The 16,376-nt window shown below is 42.7% G+C and overlaps 1 protein-coding gene across 1 annotated transcript in view; it reads left to right on the top strand.

Annotated features, from left to right (window-relative positions):
- Positions 1-16,376, top strand: part of Vit (vitrin) — a 92,766-nt gene that overhangs the window by 28,446 nt on the left and 47,944 nt on the right. Inside the window, exon 4 of the mRNA XM_090336173.1 lies at positions 11,445-11,601. Within this exon, the coding sequence (XP_090192299.1) occupies positions 11,445-11,601 (157 nt within the window). The remainder of the gene's footprint in view (positions 1-11,444; positions 11,602-16,376) is intronic.

The raw sequence follows: 16,376 nt of genomic DNA, 5'->3' as shown, positions 1-16,376 counted from the left end.
GACTTGCAGAGTGAACACAGATGGTAAATCTCACGTGAATCATGAGCGCACTGGGACATCTGAATCCAAATTTGTAGGCTTGCTGGAGGCTTAAATTAAGGTGTGTTAATAAACCACCATAAAATAATAAAGGCTTTAGAGATAGTGTTCTGTGTTCTCCACAACTAAAGCTTTCTTTATAGGCACTAAATTTACAAGTCTTGAAATCAGCAACATTAATAAGATTTGCTTCACACAACCACGCTTTTTCCCCCCACTGTTCTTTTCAACTTCCCATGTGGGATTTGCTGTTGGACTTAGACCAAAAGGGCAGCCACCCACAGGCCTCCTAGGCTGACACACTAAAAAGGAATCAGCTGTTTATTTATTCCTGTCAGGACCCAGAGCCAAGAGGACTGGCCCCGGGCAGATGTGTGTTGAAAACAATAATTGGGTTAATATGAAGACAAATGCACACCCAAGTGTGAATTCCATTGGGCTGTTTCCAGTATCTTCATTAACTCCTATACAGAAATCATGAAAGGTTCCACGATTACCATGACAACAGTTTTCTGTGACTATGAAAGTCTGTGCTAAATGACCCAAGGGCAAACCCTTTTGAGAGATCTCACAGATGGATTGAATTTCTGATATGCTAAATTCCAGTTTTATTCTCAAAATCTCCCTAGTGATGCAGCACATTTGAATCAATAAATGCCTGAGGTCTTTTCTCTAATTAGAAACTCTGGCACAATCATTAAATAAAGGAAAGGGGGGAGATACAATGAAAGTAATAGGATATTCCCAAACCAGGGAAATATTGGATTCTTTAAGAGTAAATCCAATCACAGTGAATAGCTTGAGGCCAAAGTAATTCTCATTTTTCCCATCCAACATTGTCTGTAGCTGGGGTGGGTGAGGGCAGGCCAAAGAACGATACGGTCCCTTCAACAAGTAGTCATTAGGTGCTAGCCAAGTAGCAGGCATTGACTTAGATGCCCAGATGGAACAGCCATCAAGATGTTGCTTTCACAGAAGGCAGGAAGAAAGATGGACAGACAGGCAATTACATCATATGTAAGCGCTGGGAGAAAAGGGGTTAAAGGTACCTCCCTGGACATGGAGAAGAAATTGCACCTGGGAGGACTTCCAAGGAGAAACAACACACCAGCACTGATAAAGCCCAATAGAGAGTAATGGTACAAAAAGAAAAAAAAAAATACATCATGCTCAAGCCCTAAAGAATAGAAAGAGCTCAAAATGACTCATCCAATTTGGACGACACATAGAGCCTGAAGTGAAGGTGTTGAGGAGAACGCTGGAGAATGAGCAGGCATTAGATTATGAAGGGCCTTACTACTGTGCTTGGGACTCTGGACTCTATCATGAGCCACTCGGGAGTATCTCAGTGCAGGTAATTGTGGTTGCAATTAGCAGAAATCCAAGTTCAATTTGCCTAAGCAGACAAAGGGACTTGGAGTCGTTTGCAGAAGCCAAGGCAGGGAGGACAGCTGGGATTGGTCCCCAGATGGAAAGGTCACAAGAACCAACACCTCTGCTTCTTTCTGCACATCTGCATCTCTCTCATTCTCTTTCTCTTGATCCCAAAATGCTAGGAGAAAGAAGCTAATTGCATCAGCCTAAGTTGGACAGAGTCCATCCCTGGGAGGGAGGAAAGTGGCTAAGATTGCATTAGGAACAAAAAATGACACAATCTTGCCAACAACAACAACAAAAATTAAGTACTAGTAGTATATGAGGAGAAAACATAGAGTAAGCTATTTGTGAGAAGCATTACAGACTTACCTGCATGAAAGTGCTTACAAAGTCTGGACAGAATGTCACAAATGTGTTGGTAACCTCTACCTCTGTTTCCCTAAGAGGGAGACCCAGGGACTTTGTGCTTGTATACCATAGACCCTGAGCTATTTCTAAAGATAAGTGTTTAGGGGTTCAAAGAAACAAGGAGGTCTTGTACTAGAAACCAAACAACCTTTTATTGACTTATCCGATCTCCCAGGAGACATCCTCAGAGAGTGGGAATCCATCTCTCCTGTCACTAAACAAAAACCATCTAGCTATCTCTTACAACTGTGATCTCAAAATCTGTGTGTGCACATGCACACACACACACACACACACACACACACACACACACACTCCAGTATTAGGGCTTGAACCCAGGGTCTGGGAGATTTTTGCTCAAGGCTGTTGGCTCTACCATTTGTGACTGGTCACCCCTACACCTCCAGTTTTTGTTGATTAATTGAAGTCTCACAGACTTCCCTTCCCAGCAGGCTACAAGCCTCAATCTTTAGATCTCAACCTCCTGATCTCTGGAATATCCAGGATTACAGGTGAAAGTCACTAGTGTCTGGCTCAAAATCTATCTTACAGGGAACTGTGAAGGTATTTTAAATGTCATGTGAAATTATTATATTTCTGTGTCATTATACTTTGGGCACACAGTCTCTTCCAATTAGAGGATTACAGTTTCTAAAGCCCAGTGGGAGGGTTATCTTTGGGCCACTTTGTCCTCTTCTCTATGACCTTAAACTCTAGAGGTGAGAGATCACAAAGACCTCACTATCTTCTTAGATTACTAAAAGGAAAACAAATTCAGTGAGAACTAACATGCTAAAGACGTTAGAAAATTAATCTGGGAGCTGGGAGTGTGGTCTAGTGGTAGAGTGCTTACCTAGCATGCACAAAGCCCTGGGTTCTATTCCTCAGTACCACTACACAGAAAAAAACAAAAACAAAACAGAAGTTATCACAGAATTAATCTGCTGTGTGGACCAGAGTTTCCTATTCTATACTAATGAAGTTTTGTAATTTTATTTTATTTTATTTTATTGCCAGTCCTGGGACTTGGGATCTGAGCAGTTCTTGGACTTTCTCAAGGCTAGAGCTCTACCACTTAAGCACAGCACCGCTTCTAGCTTTTTCTATGTATGTGATATGGAGGAATTGAACTTAGGTCTTTGTGCATACTAGCAAGCACTCTACTACTAGGTCACACTCCAAGCTCCTCATTTTATTTTTTGAGATGACCTTTTCAGGGCTCACTCTCAGCTTTCTGATACTTTTAGGACCCAAACATCTAACTCCTTCCAGAAGCATCTTCGAGGTAGGCTAAGTCAGCATAAACCTATCAAACACCAAAGCTCTCAAAATGTGGCTGCATGGTTTTTCTTGCTGGTTTAGGACTACAAATGATGATGGAGGGAATAAATTCTGAAGGAGGAGCTGCATTTCTGTGGAGATTACACATTCAAAACAGGCCTCTTCTTCAGCTCAAGAGACTTTCAGCCCATCCTGTAATAAACACATCCTCTGCATTCAAAATGATATATAACACATTCTAGAATAATCTCTACCTGGTAGAGAGTCTGTGCAGGAGGGATTAAGGGTCTTCAGTTGTAAAATCTCATCAACAGTTTTTCCTTACACGAGGAGGCCCTAGAAGATCTCCAGAAGCAATAGCTTTAATCCAAAGCCAACTAAGAGAGACCATGATGCAAGTGACTGTCTCCGGGAGAATTAACTCTGCCAAAGTCATGACTAGAGGCCCATCTGAAAGTCTCTGATTTTAGTAAACATCCAGGTCTACATGAAAAGAAAAGAAAAGCATGTCCCCCATAATAGCATGTAACCCCTCAATAACATCTCTCCCACACACACAAAACTGCAGTAGATAACCGGGTGTGTGCTGCACTTCCTCTGACTCTTAAATCTGAGTGTTTTGATGTCATCTGTCTGCCAAGCAAGGACAAAAGCACCAGGGAGGTGTAATTAGTGAGCTATCTGGATTGCTGGACAAACAAATGGACAACAAAAGCCACTATAAAATTAAGCAAAATGTAAGTGCTATGTGAGAATAACAAATAACAACAACTAAAAGAGCAAGAGAGAGAGAGAGAGAGAGAGAGAGAGAGAGAGAGAGAGAGAGAGAGAGAGAGAATAATGAGGCCAAGTACCAGTGGCTCACACCTGTAATCCTAGCTACTCAGGAGGCTGAGATCTGAGAGTTGTGGTTCAAAGCCAGACTGGGCAGAAAAGTCCCCATGACACTCTTATCTCCAATTAACCTCTGAAAAATGGAACGTGGTGCTGTGGCTCAAGTGGTAGAGCGCTAACCTTGAGCAAAAGAGTTCAGGGCCACAGCCCCCGAGCCCAGTTCTGAGCTCAATTCCCACAACCTATAAAACAGAAAACAACAACAACAAAACAAGAGGTCTACAATAGAATTCATATCGGTCGTGTTGCAATGGACGGTAGTCAGACTTGAGTGGAATGGGCCCCACCTCTACACCTGAGACGTGCTGGCTATCACAACCTCCCTGGGCTCCTAATGAACTAGCAGAGGACCTCACAGCGAGTCAGGAAACACGTGGCCACGCCCTACTTGTTGAGGCAGAGTTAAAGGTGTGCACCATAGTTTAGGCTAATAGAAAACTTCACCACATATCCCAGCAAAGGCTCATAACAAGGTCAGCTCAGGATCGCCTGGTCCTCTCCTCACTGCTCACTTCCTCCTTGAGTCTTACTGTCACCTTACACAGCTGGACCTTTAAACATCTTTCTTCAGCAGGCAGTACTATCTAGTTATAAGTTTTTTTTTTTTTAAAAAAGGGTCTTTCTTTACAATAAATTTCTCTTTCTCATCTGTACTTTCCTGTCTTAGCTTATTCTCCTTTTCCCCTAGACTGTTCTAATTTTAGACATTGTAGCCAAAGACCCAAGCTCATTACAATGCCACCACACCCGAGAGCCACTGAAACAAGTAACAATTTTATAAAAGAAACTGAAAATAAGACCTGAGCATCTGATTCGATGGAATGAAATTTTAAGGCGACTATAAGGTATTAACGCATTGCCTACCGATTTAGAGACTCTCACAGAGCAGAAACTACAATGATAATGTTTAAAAAAAAAACTTGAGGAACTGAGTGTGAGGGCACACATCTCTAATCCCAGCACTCAGGAGGTGAGATTGGATGAGTTTGAAGCCAGCCAGTTTTGGGCTATCCAGCAAGACAAATAACAAAAACCAGAACATCACAGGGGAAGGTAGATAGACCGCACTGATGACCAGACTGGCCCTCATTTCACAGGGAGTGTGTGTGACATAAGGTCAGGAAAACAATGGGATCAATGGCACGGCAGTGTGGAGTCCTGGGAGATGGAAAGGAGGGATGGGACCCACAGACCATGGTGACCTGAGAGCCACAGCTTCCTTCCCCACAGTGGAAGGGTGGAGATCCTGAGCAGGAAATGCACACAATGGAGACCCAAGCAATAGGCTGAACAAGATGTTCTCCGCAGGCAGCAGCTCTGGGTTCTGAAATAGTTCCCATGACATCTGTGTCTGTTGAAACAGGCTTAACTTGAGGTCAAACGTACAGCCTTTCATTCACATAATTCTCTCCAGCAACTTAACCTTAATACCATCTATGGAATGGAAAGATTTTTTGCAATCAACCTTGAGAGGGTGGATGATCCCACACGTGCTCTGAGTCCAGGCAGAGGTTATTGTTCTGGAACGTAGTGATTTAGTGCCTTGGACACGGGTGAAGAAAAATACTTCTCTGTGGTTGGAGCATTTAGTATACACGTGATTTCTTGGACAATTTCATCTGTAGTAATTTATATACACACTACTCTCCAGTGTTCCATTCACTTCTTAGACACCTATGCCAACATCAACCAGTGTTTTACCCAGATCATAAGTGAAGATACGAGTCTTACAGAGACTTTTCTGCCTGAGCTGGTTTTGAACTTCAGTCTTCAGATCTCAGCCTCCTGAGTAGCTAGGATTACAGGCATGAGCTACCAGCACTCAGCTACAAACAAAAAAAAATTATTTTAGGCCTTCTGATATGTGGATAGAAAGAAAGTAGATTTTCAGTTGAGTAAAATCACCCTGTTTCCTCTCCCATCTCATTCTGCATTCCTTCTCTATGGAGCAAGCCCATTCCACAGCCCATCTCCTGTCTTTTTAGACAGTCCAGCCTTCACATAGCCCCTCGTCAAGTCTAAGCATTGATTTGTTTTGTTTTTTAAACTGGTTTTTGTGTCTTTTTTGTGGTACTGGGGATCAAACCCATGTACACTTGCTCTAGGCATCCCAGCCCAAGATGTGTTTTCTCAAACGACTATTTCCCAGTCCTAGAAAGCATTCTAGTGAAAAAAAAAATCCTAGTGGGATATTGGTCATGTTTCCATGTGATTTGCCAATCTCCCAGACTCCTTCACGACCTCTTTTCCAGCTCATTCATGAAGTGCCAGGTACAACCAACTCCATTCATGTATGCTCGGCAAGCACTTTATCACTAAGCCACCTCCCCAGCCTACTAACTCCATTTCAACATCAAGGTTTTTGCCCTGGTTCTTCCTTAATCCAGGCCCTTGGGGACTAGCACCTTGTCACCATCCATGTACCATAGTAGATGTTAGGAAGAGAAGAAAGCAAAAGCCAAAGCCTTCAATGTCTTGCAGACCATCTGAGGGAGTTTAAACATTGTTCAAAGGGACTGGGAAGTCAGTTCCTATTGTGGAAATAACCACCACGAATAAAGGCACAGAGATGTGGCTCAGAGCTAGAGCAACTGCCTAGCAAATCCAAGGCTCTGAGTTCCAACCCAAGGCCAAAAAAAGGTTGGACATGAGTATGGTTCAAGTGGTAGAAAACATGCAAAAGACCCTGGGTTCAATCCCAATACTACAAAAACAAATAGAAAAACCATACACAAAGGCTATAGCAGGAGAGTATTGACAAGCCCTGGGTAAGGATTTGTGAATTTTTCCTAAAGGCCATAAAAGCTCTGGATGGTTTTGGAGCAAAGACTTTAAAAAGTCAGATTGTTGAGTAAAAATTGCAAAAGAATGCTTTCCAAAGGAAATTGTTCTACAAGAATTACCATATGACCTATTCTCTGGATGTCAGAACAAAGGACTCATTCCTCTTCAAATTAGCAATCATTTTTATTTCATTAAGCTAAATAACATCTTGCATAATTGTCTTTAAAAAATAAGATTTTTACACTAGTTGAATATCACAGTCCAACATCATCAAGCTTAATATATCAAAACTTTTCATGCATAAGTGCTTTTTATCTTCCAATAATTCTTCCTCATTAACTGCCATAAGGCAAGCTTCCAAAGCCTTTCTCCAATTAATCATACAAAAGTTTTTCCAGAAACAGTGTGGTTTGCCTGCAATCACTGGAAAGATGAATGGTACAACGTGAGAATACACCAGGACTTGCTTGGCTCACACCTGGCATGTTGTGTGTGGGGCCCAGAAATATTTGTAGTTCTGCCTCTGAGATTCTCATTGCACTTCCAGTCTATCTGTTTTCTGTTCTGAGATGGGACCTGGGAGATCAATATACCTGGCACATGGCCATCCGAGACCAACAGCTAAGATCAAGCCACAGTTCTACCCACATCAGATTTGGTTCTTCTCTTCTTCCCCGTGGCTGATTCCAAGTCTCAGAGAAGGAATCCTAGGCAGATACTCTGATATAAAAGTGACAGGGACTGTAATAAGGGGAGACAAACTTAAGGCCCCATGACAGGAACAGGTGAGGGCACAAAGGGAGAAGCAGAGCAGACTACCAAACCCCTGAGCATAAGCTTCTGGGTTCCACTGAGTCAGGTCTAGGCTCCCCTGTCCTCAGTGACTTCACTCTGGGGTTTGTTTCCCTCACTATCACAAAAGCAACTGTCCATTTAGAAGTGGACAGAAGAGGCCTTTGTTTGGTTTTCACTGGTCTAGAATAAATCTTTCTAGTACTTCTAAATAAGTTTTCACCTAAGGGCAATGGCAGAGGCACGGTCTTCTGCTTACACCTGAGAGGGACTGCCTTGACCTTGACTTGTCCTCTTACACAAGTCTGCTTTCTGTATCTGGGGGATAAAATACAGAGGAGGGAATGAGAAAATATCATATGAACTGGAGGAGAAAAAGGAGAAGGAAGAGGAAGAGAGAGAAAGATCAAGATAGAGAGACAGAGAGAGACAGGAAGAAAGACAGAGAGAGAGAGACAGAAAAGAGAGAGGGGGGGGGGATAAAACATCTAAGCATTGAATTGTTCAAAAACACTCCAAGGAAATGCTAAGACAAATCTTTTCATCTGGACCTGAGGTAAAGCTATGGAAGATTCTTGATGGTTACAAAAGATAAACAACTTCACAAATAACCCAGCCAGTGCTACGAAGAAATAGATTATGGTTTCATATATTGAAAGAACTACTGACAGAAACACAAAAATTGTTTGTTTTTTTCCTGGCTAGACAGAGTGCACTTTCCAATGATTTGGGCAATTACTCTACAAAATTTAATTAGTTTGCTCTCTCCAACTTAATTATCTGTACAAATTTAACAAACATTTGACCTTTAGCCACACTTCGCCGCTGCTCCTTATTTTCCAAAATGCAGGAGCACATGGGTGTGGACTCATTTCTTTCACCCTGTGGGACAAATTCATGAATGAGTTCATCCACCAACTTTGCTAATCCTCTGAGTTGCAGAGAAAGCAAAAATCATACTTGAAATACATGGCAGGTCCTTAGAAAAGAAAGGAGAAAAAAATCAACAGATAAAACAAAAAAACAATCATCACTTACAAAGAAAAGGAACATTTCCATTAGCAGGGTGAAAAACATTTCCATGAGGCATTTTCCCTTGTGTTTTAGACTAATTATTGCACGGAAATACCTACTGCCTGGGGTGGGCTGTGTGCACTCTGCGCTTTTGTTTACTCAACTCCAGAAGGCTTGGTTGACCTATCAGAAGATTCACTATCTCAGTGTGCCAATGTCTCCTCAAACTGGGATCCTGGAGTTGGCCATCTTCTGTTTCAGAGAACTAAGACCCACCAAAGAAGTACTTGGTTTTCTTCACCTCTAACAGAGGAGTTGGTTTTGTGAATGTATGAGTCATTTGTAGAAGAAAGGAAGCTTGAATCCAGTCACATTCAGAAACTGAGCAAGGAGCTCATTTGAGGAGAGACAACACTAAGGTCTTAGCTCCCAAATTATCTTTAAGAAAATGAAATTTGGGCCAAGGTAATGGCTCACTGGTAGAGTGCCTAATAAGTGTGAGGTCCTGAGGTTCATACGCAGTTCCACACCATGTTCGTGTGTGATGTATGTACGTATATGTATGTATGTCTATGTAAAATGAAATCCTCCTTGAACAACTAAAACATGCTGATAAAAAAAATAATCTTTTGAAGAAAACTCACTAGGTACCTACGGCTCATGCCTAAAATCCTAGTGACTCAGGAGGCTAAGATCTGAGAATTGCGCTTCAAAGCCAGCCTAGGCAGGAAAATCCATAAGATTCAACTCCAATTAACCACCAAGAAGCCAGAAGTGGAGCTGCGGCTTGTATGGTACAGTGTCAGCCTTAAGCAAAAAAAGTTCAGATAGCACCCAGGCCTTTAGTTCAAGCCCCGCTGGCACAGAAAAGCCTCCAAGGCTCAAAGTCGTAATAGTAGTAAATAAAATCATTCAATATCAGAGTTTAAAAGAACAAAAGGTATAAAGGAAATAACTTCAGTAAGTGAAGGGCATGAAAGCAAAGCATTTCAAGCCTAGAGCTCTGCTTCTTAAGGCACACCACAAATTGCTCAAGTCTGTGATTAAACCCACCCTGCTCCCTGGAGAAGGGCATGCTGGTTTAGCCCCAAGTGGCAAAGCTTGTCTGGGAGTGAAAAGTAAGAAAAGAACAAGAGGGGCGGGGAGTTTGGCCTACTGGTAGAGTGCTTGTCTAGCATGCACTAAGACCCGGGTTCAATTCCTCAGTACCACATACATAGAAAAAGCCGGAAGTGGTGTTGTGGCTTACGTGATAGAGCTCTAACCTTGAGAAAGTCTAAGGACAGTGCTCAGGCCCTGAGTACAAGCCCCAGGACTGGAAAAAGAAAAGAAAAAAAAAAGAAGAGTTCTAACTTCTTTCTAGCCTGAATGAAATGAAACTTGCTTTCCTGGGTATGCAAGGGTTAAGAAAGAGAGAGTGTGCATTTGGGGTACAGCTGGAATCCATTAACAGCTCTGAGACCATGTTGGTAACTCAGTGAGAGGGTGGGTGGCCTGGCAGAGCTCCTAGAGCCATGTGTGGAATCACAGACTCTTAGCACGGGGAGGGGTTTTCTTTCCACCTCCTGCTCTGTGGACAAATCCCCTCTCCAGCTATTCTGCTTGCATTCTTCCACCAACGGCTCATTCACTGCTTCCCGAGACAGCCCATCCCTGCCGAGGCAACAGCAATTCCTAGAAAGTTCTTGGCACAATGTGCTTTTATGGGAAGCTTACCCTTGAAGATCTCTCCGGGCCCCTGGCATCAAACACACACTCCTGCTTGTGAAGACAGCTGTCCCTTGCCTTGGGATCTGTGTCTCCTTGGGGAGAAATGACCCTTTGCCATGCCAGGCCTTCTATTTAGTGGCTTGGAGTCCCCTCCTGAGCCTGTCAATCTCAACTGTGTTCATGTTGCATAGTTCCTTCTGCAACACGGGACCCTGGACTGAATACATTCCCGGTGACAATGTCACTCAGTGTCATCGAGGGAATAGCACTCTTTTTTGTCTGTTTGTTGAGACAAGGTTTTACTTTGAAGCCCAAGCTGGTCCCAAACTTTGAATCCACCGGATTTCATCTCCTATGTGCTAGGATTACAGGCATTGCACTACCAGGCCTCCTTTATGAGGGTAAATCTTTGCAAGGAAGATGCAGTCCCACTCTTTTTAGGAGTGCATATTCTCTTCAGCTCTAGAAAGCTGTCTTTGGCAGAAGATTAATGGGGCAGTGCCTTGACAAAGCAAAAGGAAGAGATGGCAAAGCAAAGGGGGACAGAAGTACCCAGGGGAGTCCCCAACCTTCCACTTAGTGTGGTGAAAGGATCCTTTAGAACCAAGACAAAAGATCACCTTCATTGCATCTCCCCCCAGTCCAGTCTTCCACATGCTGCCCAAAACACAAGTGCTCAAGCCCTCTGAATCTGGCCCACTCCTGCCCAGCTACCTTTCTCCCTTCAGGCCCCTGTGTACGGCCTGGTCCCAATCACACCCTGCCTGGAAGAGCCATATTCCCCTTGCTTGCCGGTCCTAGAATGCCTTTCCTCCTCCCCCAAATTTGAGAGTTTTGTGTTCCTTGGGTAATAGCAGAGAACCTGAAAATCCAGTACCCTTCTCCCCATGATTATATTTCACTGAGGTAGTTTTACACACACACTCACACACACATCCAGTTCTCCCATTCAACTAATTCATTGTTCAAATAAGCATAAGAGTCCTCCGTTCTGTCGTCCTTCTTCGTTATTAAGAAGGGATGCCGGATCATCACCATCTCTGACTTTTTAAGATAAAGTAAATGAAAACTTGAGCCCTAATGGAGTCACCTCGTATATAAGCTGGCATCGTGAGGGTAATTTTGACCTTGCTTTGTTTTCTCAGCTGTGCCTCAGATCGACTGTGATACCAAAGCAGGACAGATCATCAATCCTGAGTTCATTGTGACATGTCCAGCTGGGTGCCAAGACCCCAAGTACCACGTTTACGGCACAGGTGTCTATGCATCCTACTCCAGCGTGTGTGGCGCAGGGGTGCACAGGTAGGTGATTCTGGGTTGCGTAATAACAAGCCACCAAAATGCCCCTAGGTAGACATAGAGCAGAGTTGCCAAAATTCTTTCTTTCTTTTTTTTGTCATCAGTGGTAGCAATGAACCCAGGGTCTGGGCACTGTCCCTAAGCTATTTCCACTCAAGGTTAGCACTCTACTACTTTGAGCCACAGCTCTACTTCTAGTTTTCTGGTGGTTAATTGGATATGAGTACTGCAGACTTTCCTGCCTGGGCTGGCTTTGAACTGCCGTCTTCAGATCTCAGCCTCCTGAGTAGCTAGGATTTCAGGCATATATACGCTGAGCAAGGAAATGATAGCAACATGGCCACGAGTGCCCAGATGTTTAGAAGAAAACCTATCACCGCTAAAGTGATGGGCTGGAAAGAAGAGGGGAAAGAGACAGACAGGGAGAAGAAGGAGGACAGGCAGGACCCCTGGGCCAGCTGTCAGTGGGGATTCCAGGAGGCCTGGATGTGCTTCAGACTCAGGAACTACCTGAATGAAAAGAGGCAAAAGTGACCTTTACCCACAGAGCTTTTACTTACAATGATGCACAGAATAATACGTTTCCTTAGCATCTTTGGTGACAAGGCCTATGACATATTCCCATGTTTACTTGTAAATTCTTCACAGTTCCCCTGTATGGCTCCTATTCTTGTTAGATGCTTTTTAAAGATGAAGATAGGCCAGGTGCTGGTGGCTCACACCTATAATCTTAGCTACTCAGAAAGCTGAGATCTGATTATTGAAGTTCAAAGCCAGTCCAACAGAAAAATCTATGAGACACTTATCCAATTAACCAACAAAAAGCCAGAAATGAAACCATGATTCAAATGGTAGAGTGCTAGCCTTAATCAACAAAACAAAACAAAACCTGTGATGTGCACTCTCGAACACACACACACACACACACACACACACACACACACACACACACACACACCAAAGAAGATAGGCTGAAAAGCTTTTCTAAAGCCACATTATTAAAAGTAAGAGGCTGGGACTAAAACCCAGGTCCAGTTGTCCTGCAGGGCCTATGTGCTAACAGCTGATGCAATGCTTTGGTCGTGGCTCCCAAAGTCTATGCTCAAATACCAGAAAAAAAAAATATGCTGGAGCTGGGTGTGGTGGCTCATGCCTGTAATCCTAACTACTCAGGAGGCTGAAATCTGAGGATCAAGGTTCAAAGCCAGCCGGGGCACAAAAGAACCTCAGACTCTTATCTCCAATTAACCTCTAAAAAATGGGTAGTGGGGCTGGGCTTGGCTCAAGGGTAAGGTGGTAGCCTTGAGCTAACGAGCTCAGAGACAACCTCCAGGTCCAAGGGTAGGGCAGTAGCCTTAAGCTAAAGAGCTCAGGGACAGCGCCCAGCCTGAGTTCAAGCCCCATGGCCCACAAAAAGAAAAAAAGAAATACTGGGACTGTAGTTTGAACTTGGAACCTTGCTTGGCTTTTTCACTCAAGGCTGGCTCTACCACTTAAGCCACAACTCCATTTCTGGCTTTCTGTTAGTTAATTGGAGGTAGAATCTCATGGATCCTATCCTCCAGAGTAGTTAGGATTAAAGGCATAAACCTCTGGTGTGACTTCCTTTATTTTTATGGAAACTGGTTGGTTCTACAGTCTTGTCTCTTCCAGACAAAGAGGAGATGTAAAATTCATTCCCTTTTTAGGTGGCTAGCTAGTCAGTACTCTCTGAGATATTTTGGAAACAATAAGGAAAAAAAACTGCATAAGATATGGTAGGAAAATGACCAGTAGTTTTAATGAGGCACTCCTCTCTTTAACGCGCTGCCGCTGCAAAGGAATAATCAGACCAGTGCGATGTGAAGGCAGCAGGACTGCCAATAAGGGAATAGGAAAGGAAAACACCCAACACTTAACTGGAATAACCATAGTTTTCTCTTACCCAGAAAGAAGCATGAAAGTCTGCCTCCATACATACACAAATACACGTGCATACCTTCACATGTCTTCATATACAGGCTTGCACACTCATGTGTGCCTCCTGCACAGACCACTACACACCTTCATACACATCCTTACATACATGTACATGCCCGTGCAGCCCCGCCAACACTTCCGGCACTCCAATTTATGTCTTTGTAGACACTCCAGTGTCTGTGAGGACAATGGCAGAGCCTGACCTAAATTACTTATCTGCACTTTCCCACTTGAGATCCTAGGAGGACTGGTATTTCGATACTTGGTTGCTTCTGGCATTTCCTTGCTCTCCTGTCCCTGCCTGTTTCTTAAGCATAAGTGAGCTGCAATGGTACATTGGACTCTCACCAAAAGTGTTATCAAAATGACAAGAAACTCTTCACACTGTGGTATTCTTCTAGCTTTGTTTCAATCCTAGGAGACTGTGGCAGCATCTCCATTTATTAGAAAAAGAAATCGGGCACAGGGAAGCTAATTAAATTGCTCATTAGTTTCACATTGAAGATTAGAACTCCTGTCCTTGGACTTCTACCAGAAAGCCCAAATGACACATTTACATAAGAACCTGAGAGGCCTAGCACCACTTAGTGGACAAATTAAGGACTAGAGGGAAATAAAAATTTCAGAGTTAAAAAGGGCTTTAGGAAGAATGGACTTCCCCTTGAGAAACAAATAAGAAGGGTGTTCACTTGTATTCCTAGCACAGGGGAAAAAAGACAGATGAGAGGAAAGGACAAGGACTCGAATGCAGAAAAACAAGATGGCTACAGGAGCAACTGAATGTCACTGTGGCTTCTTGGACCAGGAACTGGGAGGACCGAAAACACATTTGGAAAAAGGAATCACTGTCCATGGGGAGGGAAATCAAAATCTTAAGGGAAAACAAGGATTTGGGGTTCTATTAGCTTTGTTTTTCATCAGAAGAGCAGGTCTTTTGTGAGAAGGTGAGACTGAAGACATGGAAGACATGAGCATAAGCGTGGTGGGTACCTAAGTGGCTTTCCTGCCACAGTCCCCCATTGTCAGAGGACTGGAGGGCACTCAGAGAGGTCAGAGAGAGCTTTACTTTAGAAATACAGGTTCGTTTGAACTAAAGAATTCAGTATTCACGTACTGCATCATACTCAGGTGTTTTCTTACACATCATCTCCTTGATTTCTTCAATCCAAAGGGATAATAAACAAGCTTTGAAGCATCCTATGTTGGCACAGTCTCTTCATAAACTAATTTCTGTGTTTTAAATAGTTCCAGGGCCCAGGACTTTGACCTAGTGGTACGGTGCTTACCTAGCATGCACAAAACCTTGGGTTCGATTTCTTGGTACCACATACACAGAAAAAGCTGGAAGTCATAGTTCCACTTTTGGTATTTTTGCTGGCTTATTGGACATGAGACTCTTGAATCTGTTTGCTGGGGGTACCTTTGAACAATGATCCTTAGAGCTCAGCCTCCTGATTAGCTAGGATTATAGATATCAGCCATTGGTGCCTGGCTGGTATTATTCTTTTTTTCACATATTTTTATTGTAATTAATAGAAGGGTTACATTATATTCACCAGATAGAAGGTGCATTACTTCACAAACATTGATACCCTTTCTCATGTCATGGTCCCCATTTCCCTCCACCCCTCCACCCCCACTCATCTTGATTTCCCCCCTTTCCTATCCAATTTCAAATAACCAATTAAGCATATATACAATATATCAGTTAACAAGGTGAAATATTGTAACAATATGAGATAACCTGTATTATTCTTTTTTGTTGTTGTTTTTTATTGCCAGTTCTGGGGCTGGAACTCAGGGCCTGAGCATTGTCCTTGGGCTTTCTCAAGGCTAAAGCTCTACCCCTTGAGCCACAGCACCACTTCCAACTTTTTTCTATGAACCTAGGAATCAAACCTGGGTCTTTGTGCATGCTAGGCAAGCAATCTACCACTAGGCCAAACTCCTGTCCCAGGATTATTCTTTTTTTTTTTTTTTCTATTTCTAGTGCAACTGCAAATCGTTTTATTTTTTTATTTTAATTTTTCTATTTTTTATTGTAATTAATAGAAGGGTTACATGATATTTGCCAGATAAAAGGTGCATTAATTCATATAAATTGATACCCTTTCACAAGTCTTGGTCCCCATTTCCCTCCCCCCACCCCCACCCCTCATCTTGTTTTCCCCCCTTCCCTATCCAATTTCAAATAACCAAATACAAATATATCCGATATATCAGATAACAAAGTGAGATACTATAACAATATGAGATAACCAAGGGACAGCAAAAGAGCTGAGAGATAACATAGTACCTTAAGGACAACAATCATTCATTATATGGCTTTTGTTTCAATATCCTAGAGGTCCTTCAGCCTCGAGATAAAAAGTTAAGAAACTGATTAAGAAACCTTGGCTCTCCTAGCAGAGATTACAATAGAACAAAATCTAGAGACATTAGGCCAAACAGTACGACACTAAATGTAAGGACCTCCAGGATAAGGAAACAAAAGCCATATAATGAGTGATTGTTGTCCTTAATGTACTGTTATCTCTCATCTCTTTTGCCATCCCTTGGTTATCTCATATTGTTACAATTTTTCACCTTGTTATCCGATATATTTTATATGTGCTTAATTGGTTATTTGAAATTGGATAGGGAAGGGGGGAATCAAGAAAAGCCGGGGTGGGGGGAGAGGGGGAGAGGGAAATGGAGACCATGTCATGAGAAAAGGTATCAATGTTTGTGAAGTTATGCACCTTCCTATCTGCTGAATATAACGTAACTCTTCTATTAATCACAATAAAAAATATTTATTAAAAAAAAAAAAAGAAAAA

Source organism: Megascapheus bottae, chromosome 7 (genome assembly GCF_031878675.1).
Source record: "Megascapheus bottae isolate mThoBot1 chromosome 7, mThoBot2.hap1, whole genome shotgun sequence".
NCBI lineage: Eukaryota > Metazoa > Chordata > Mammalia > Rodentia > Geomyidae > Megascapheus > Megascapheus bottae.
Note: the sequence above shows the minus strand (reverse complement) of the source record. Positions and strands in the feature narration are given on the sequence as shown.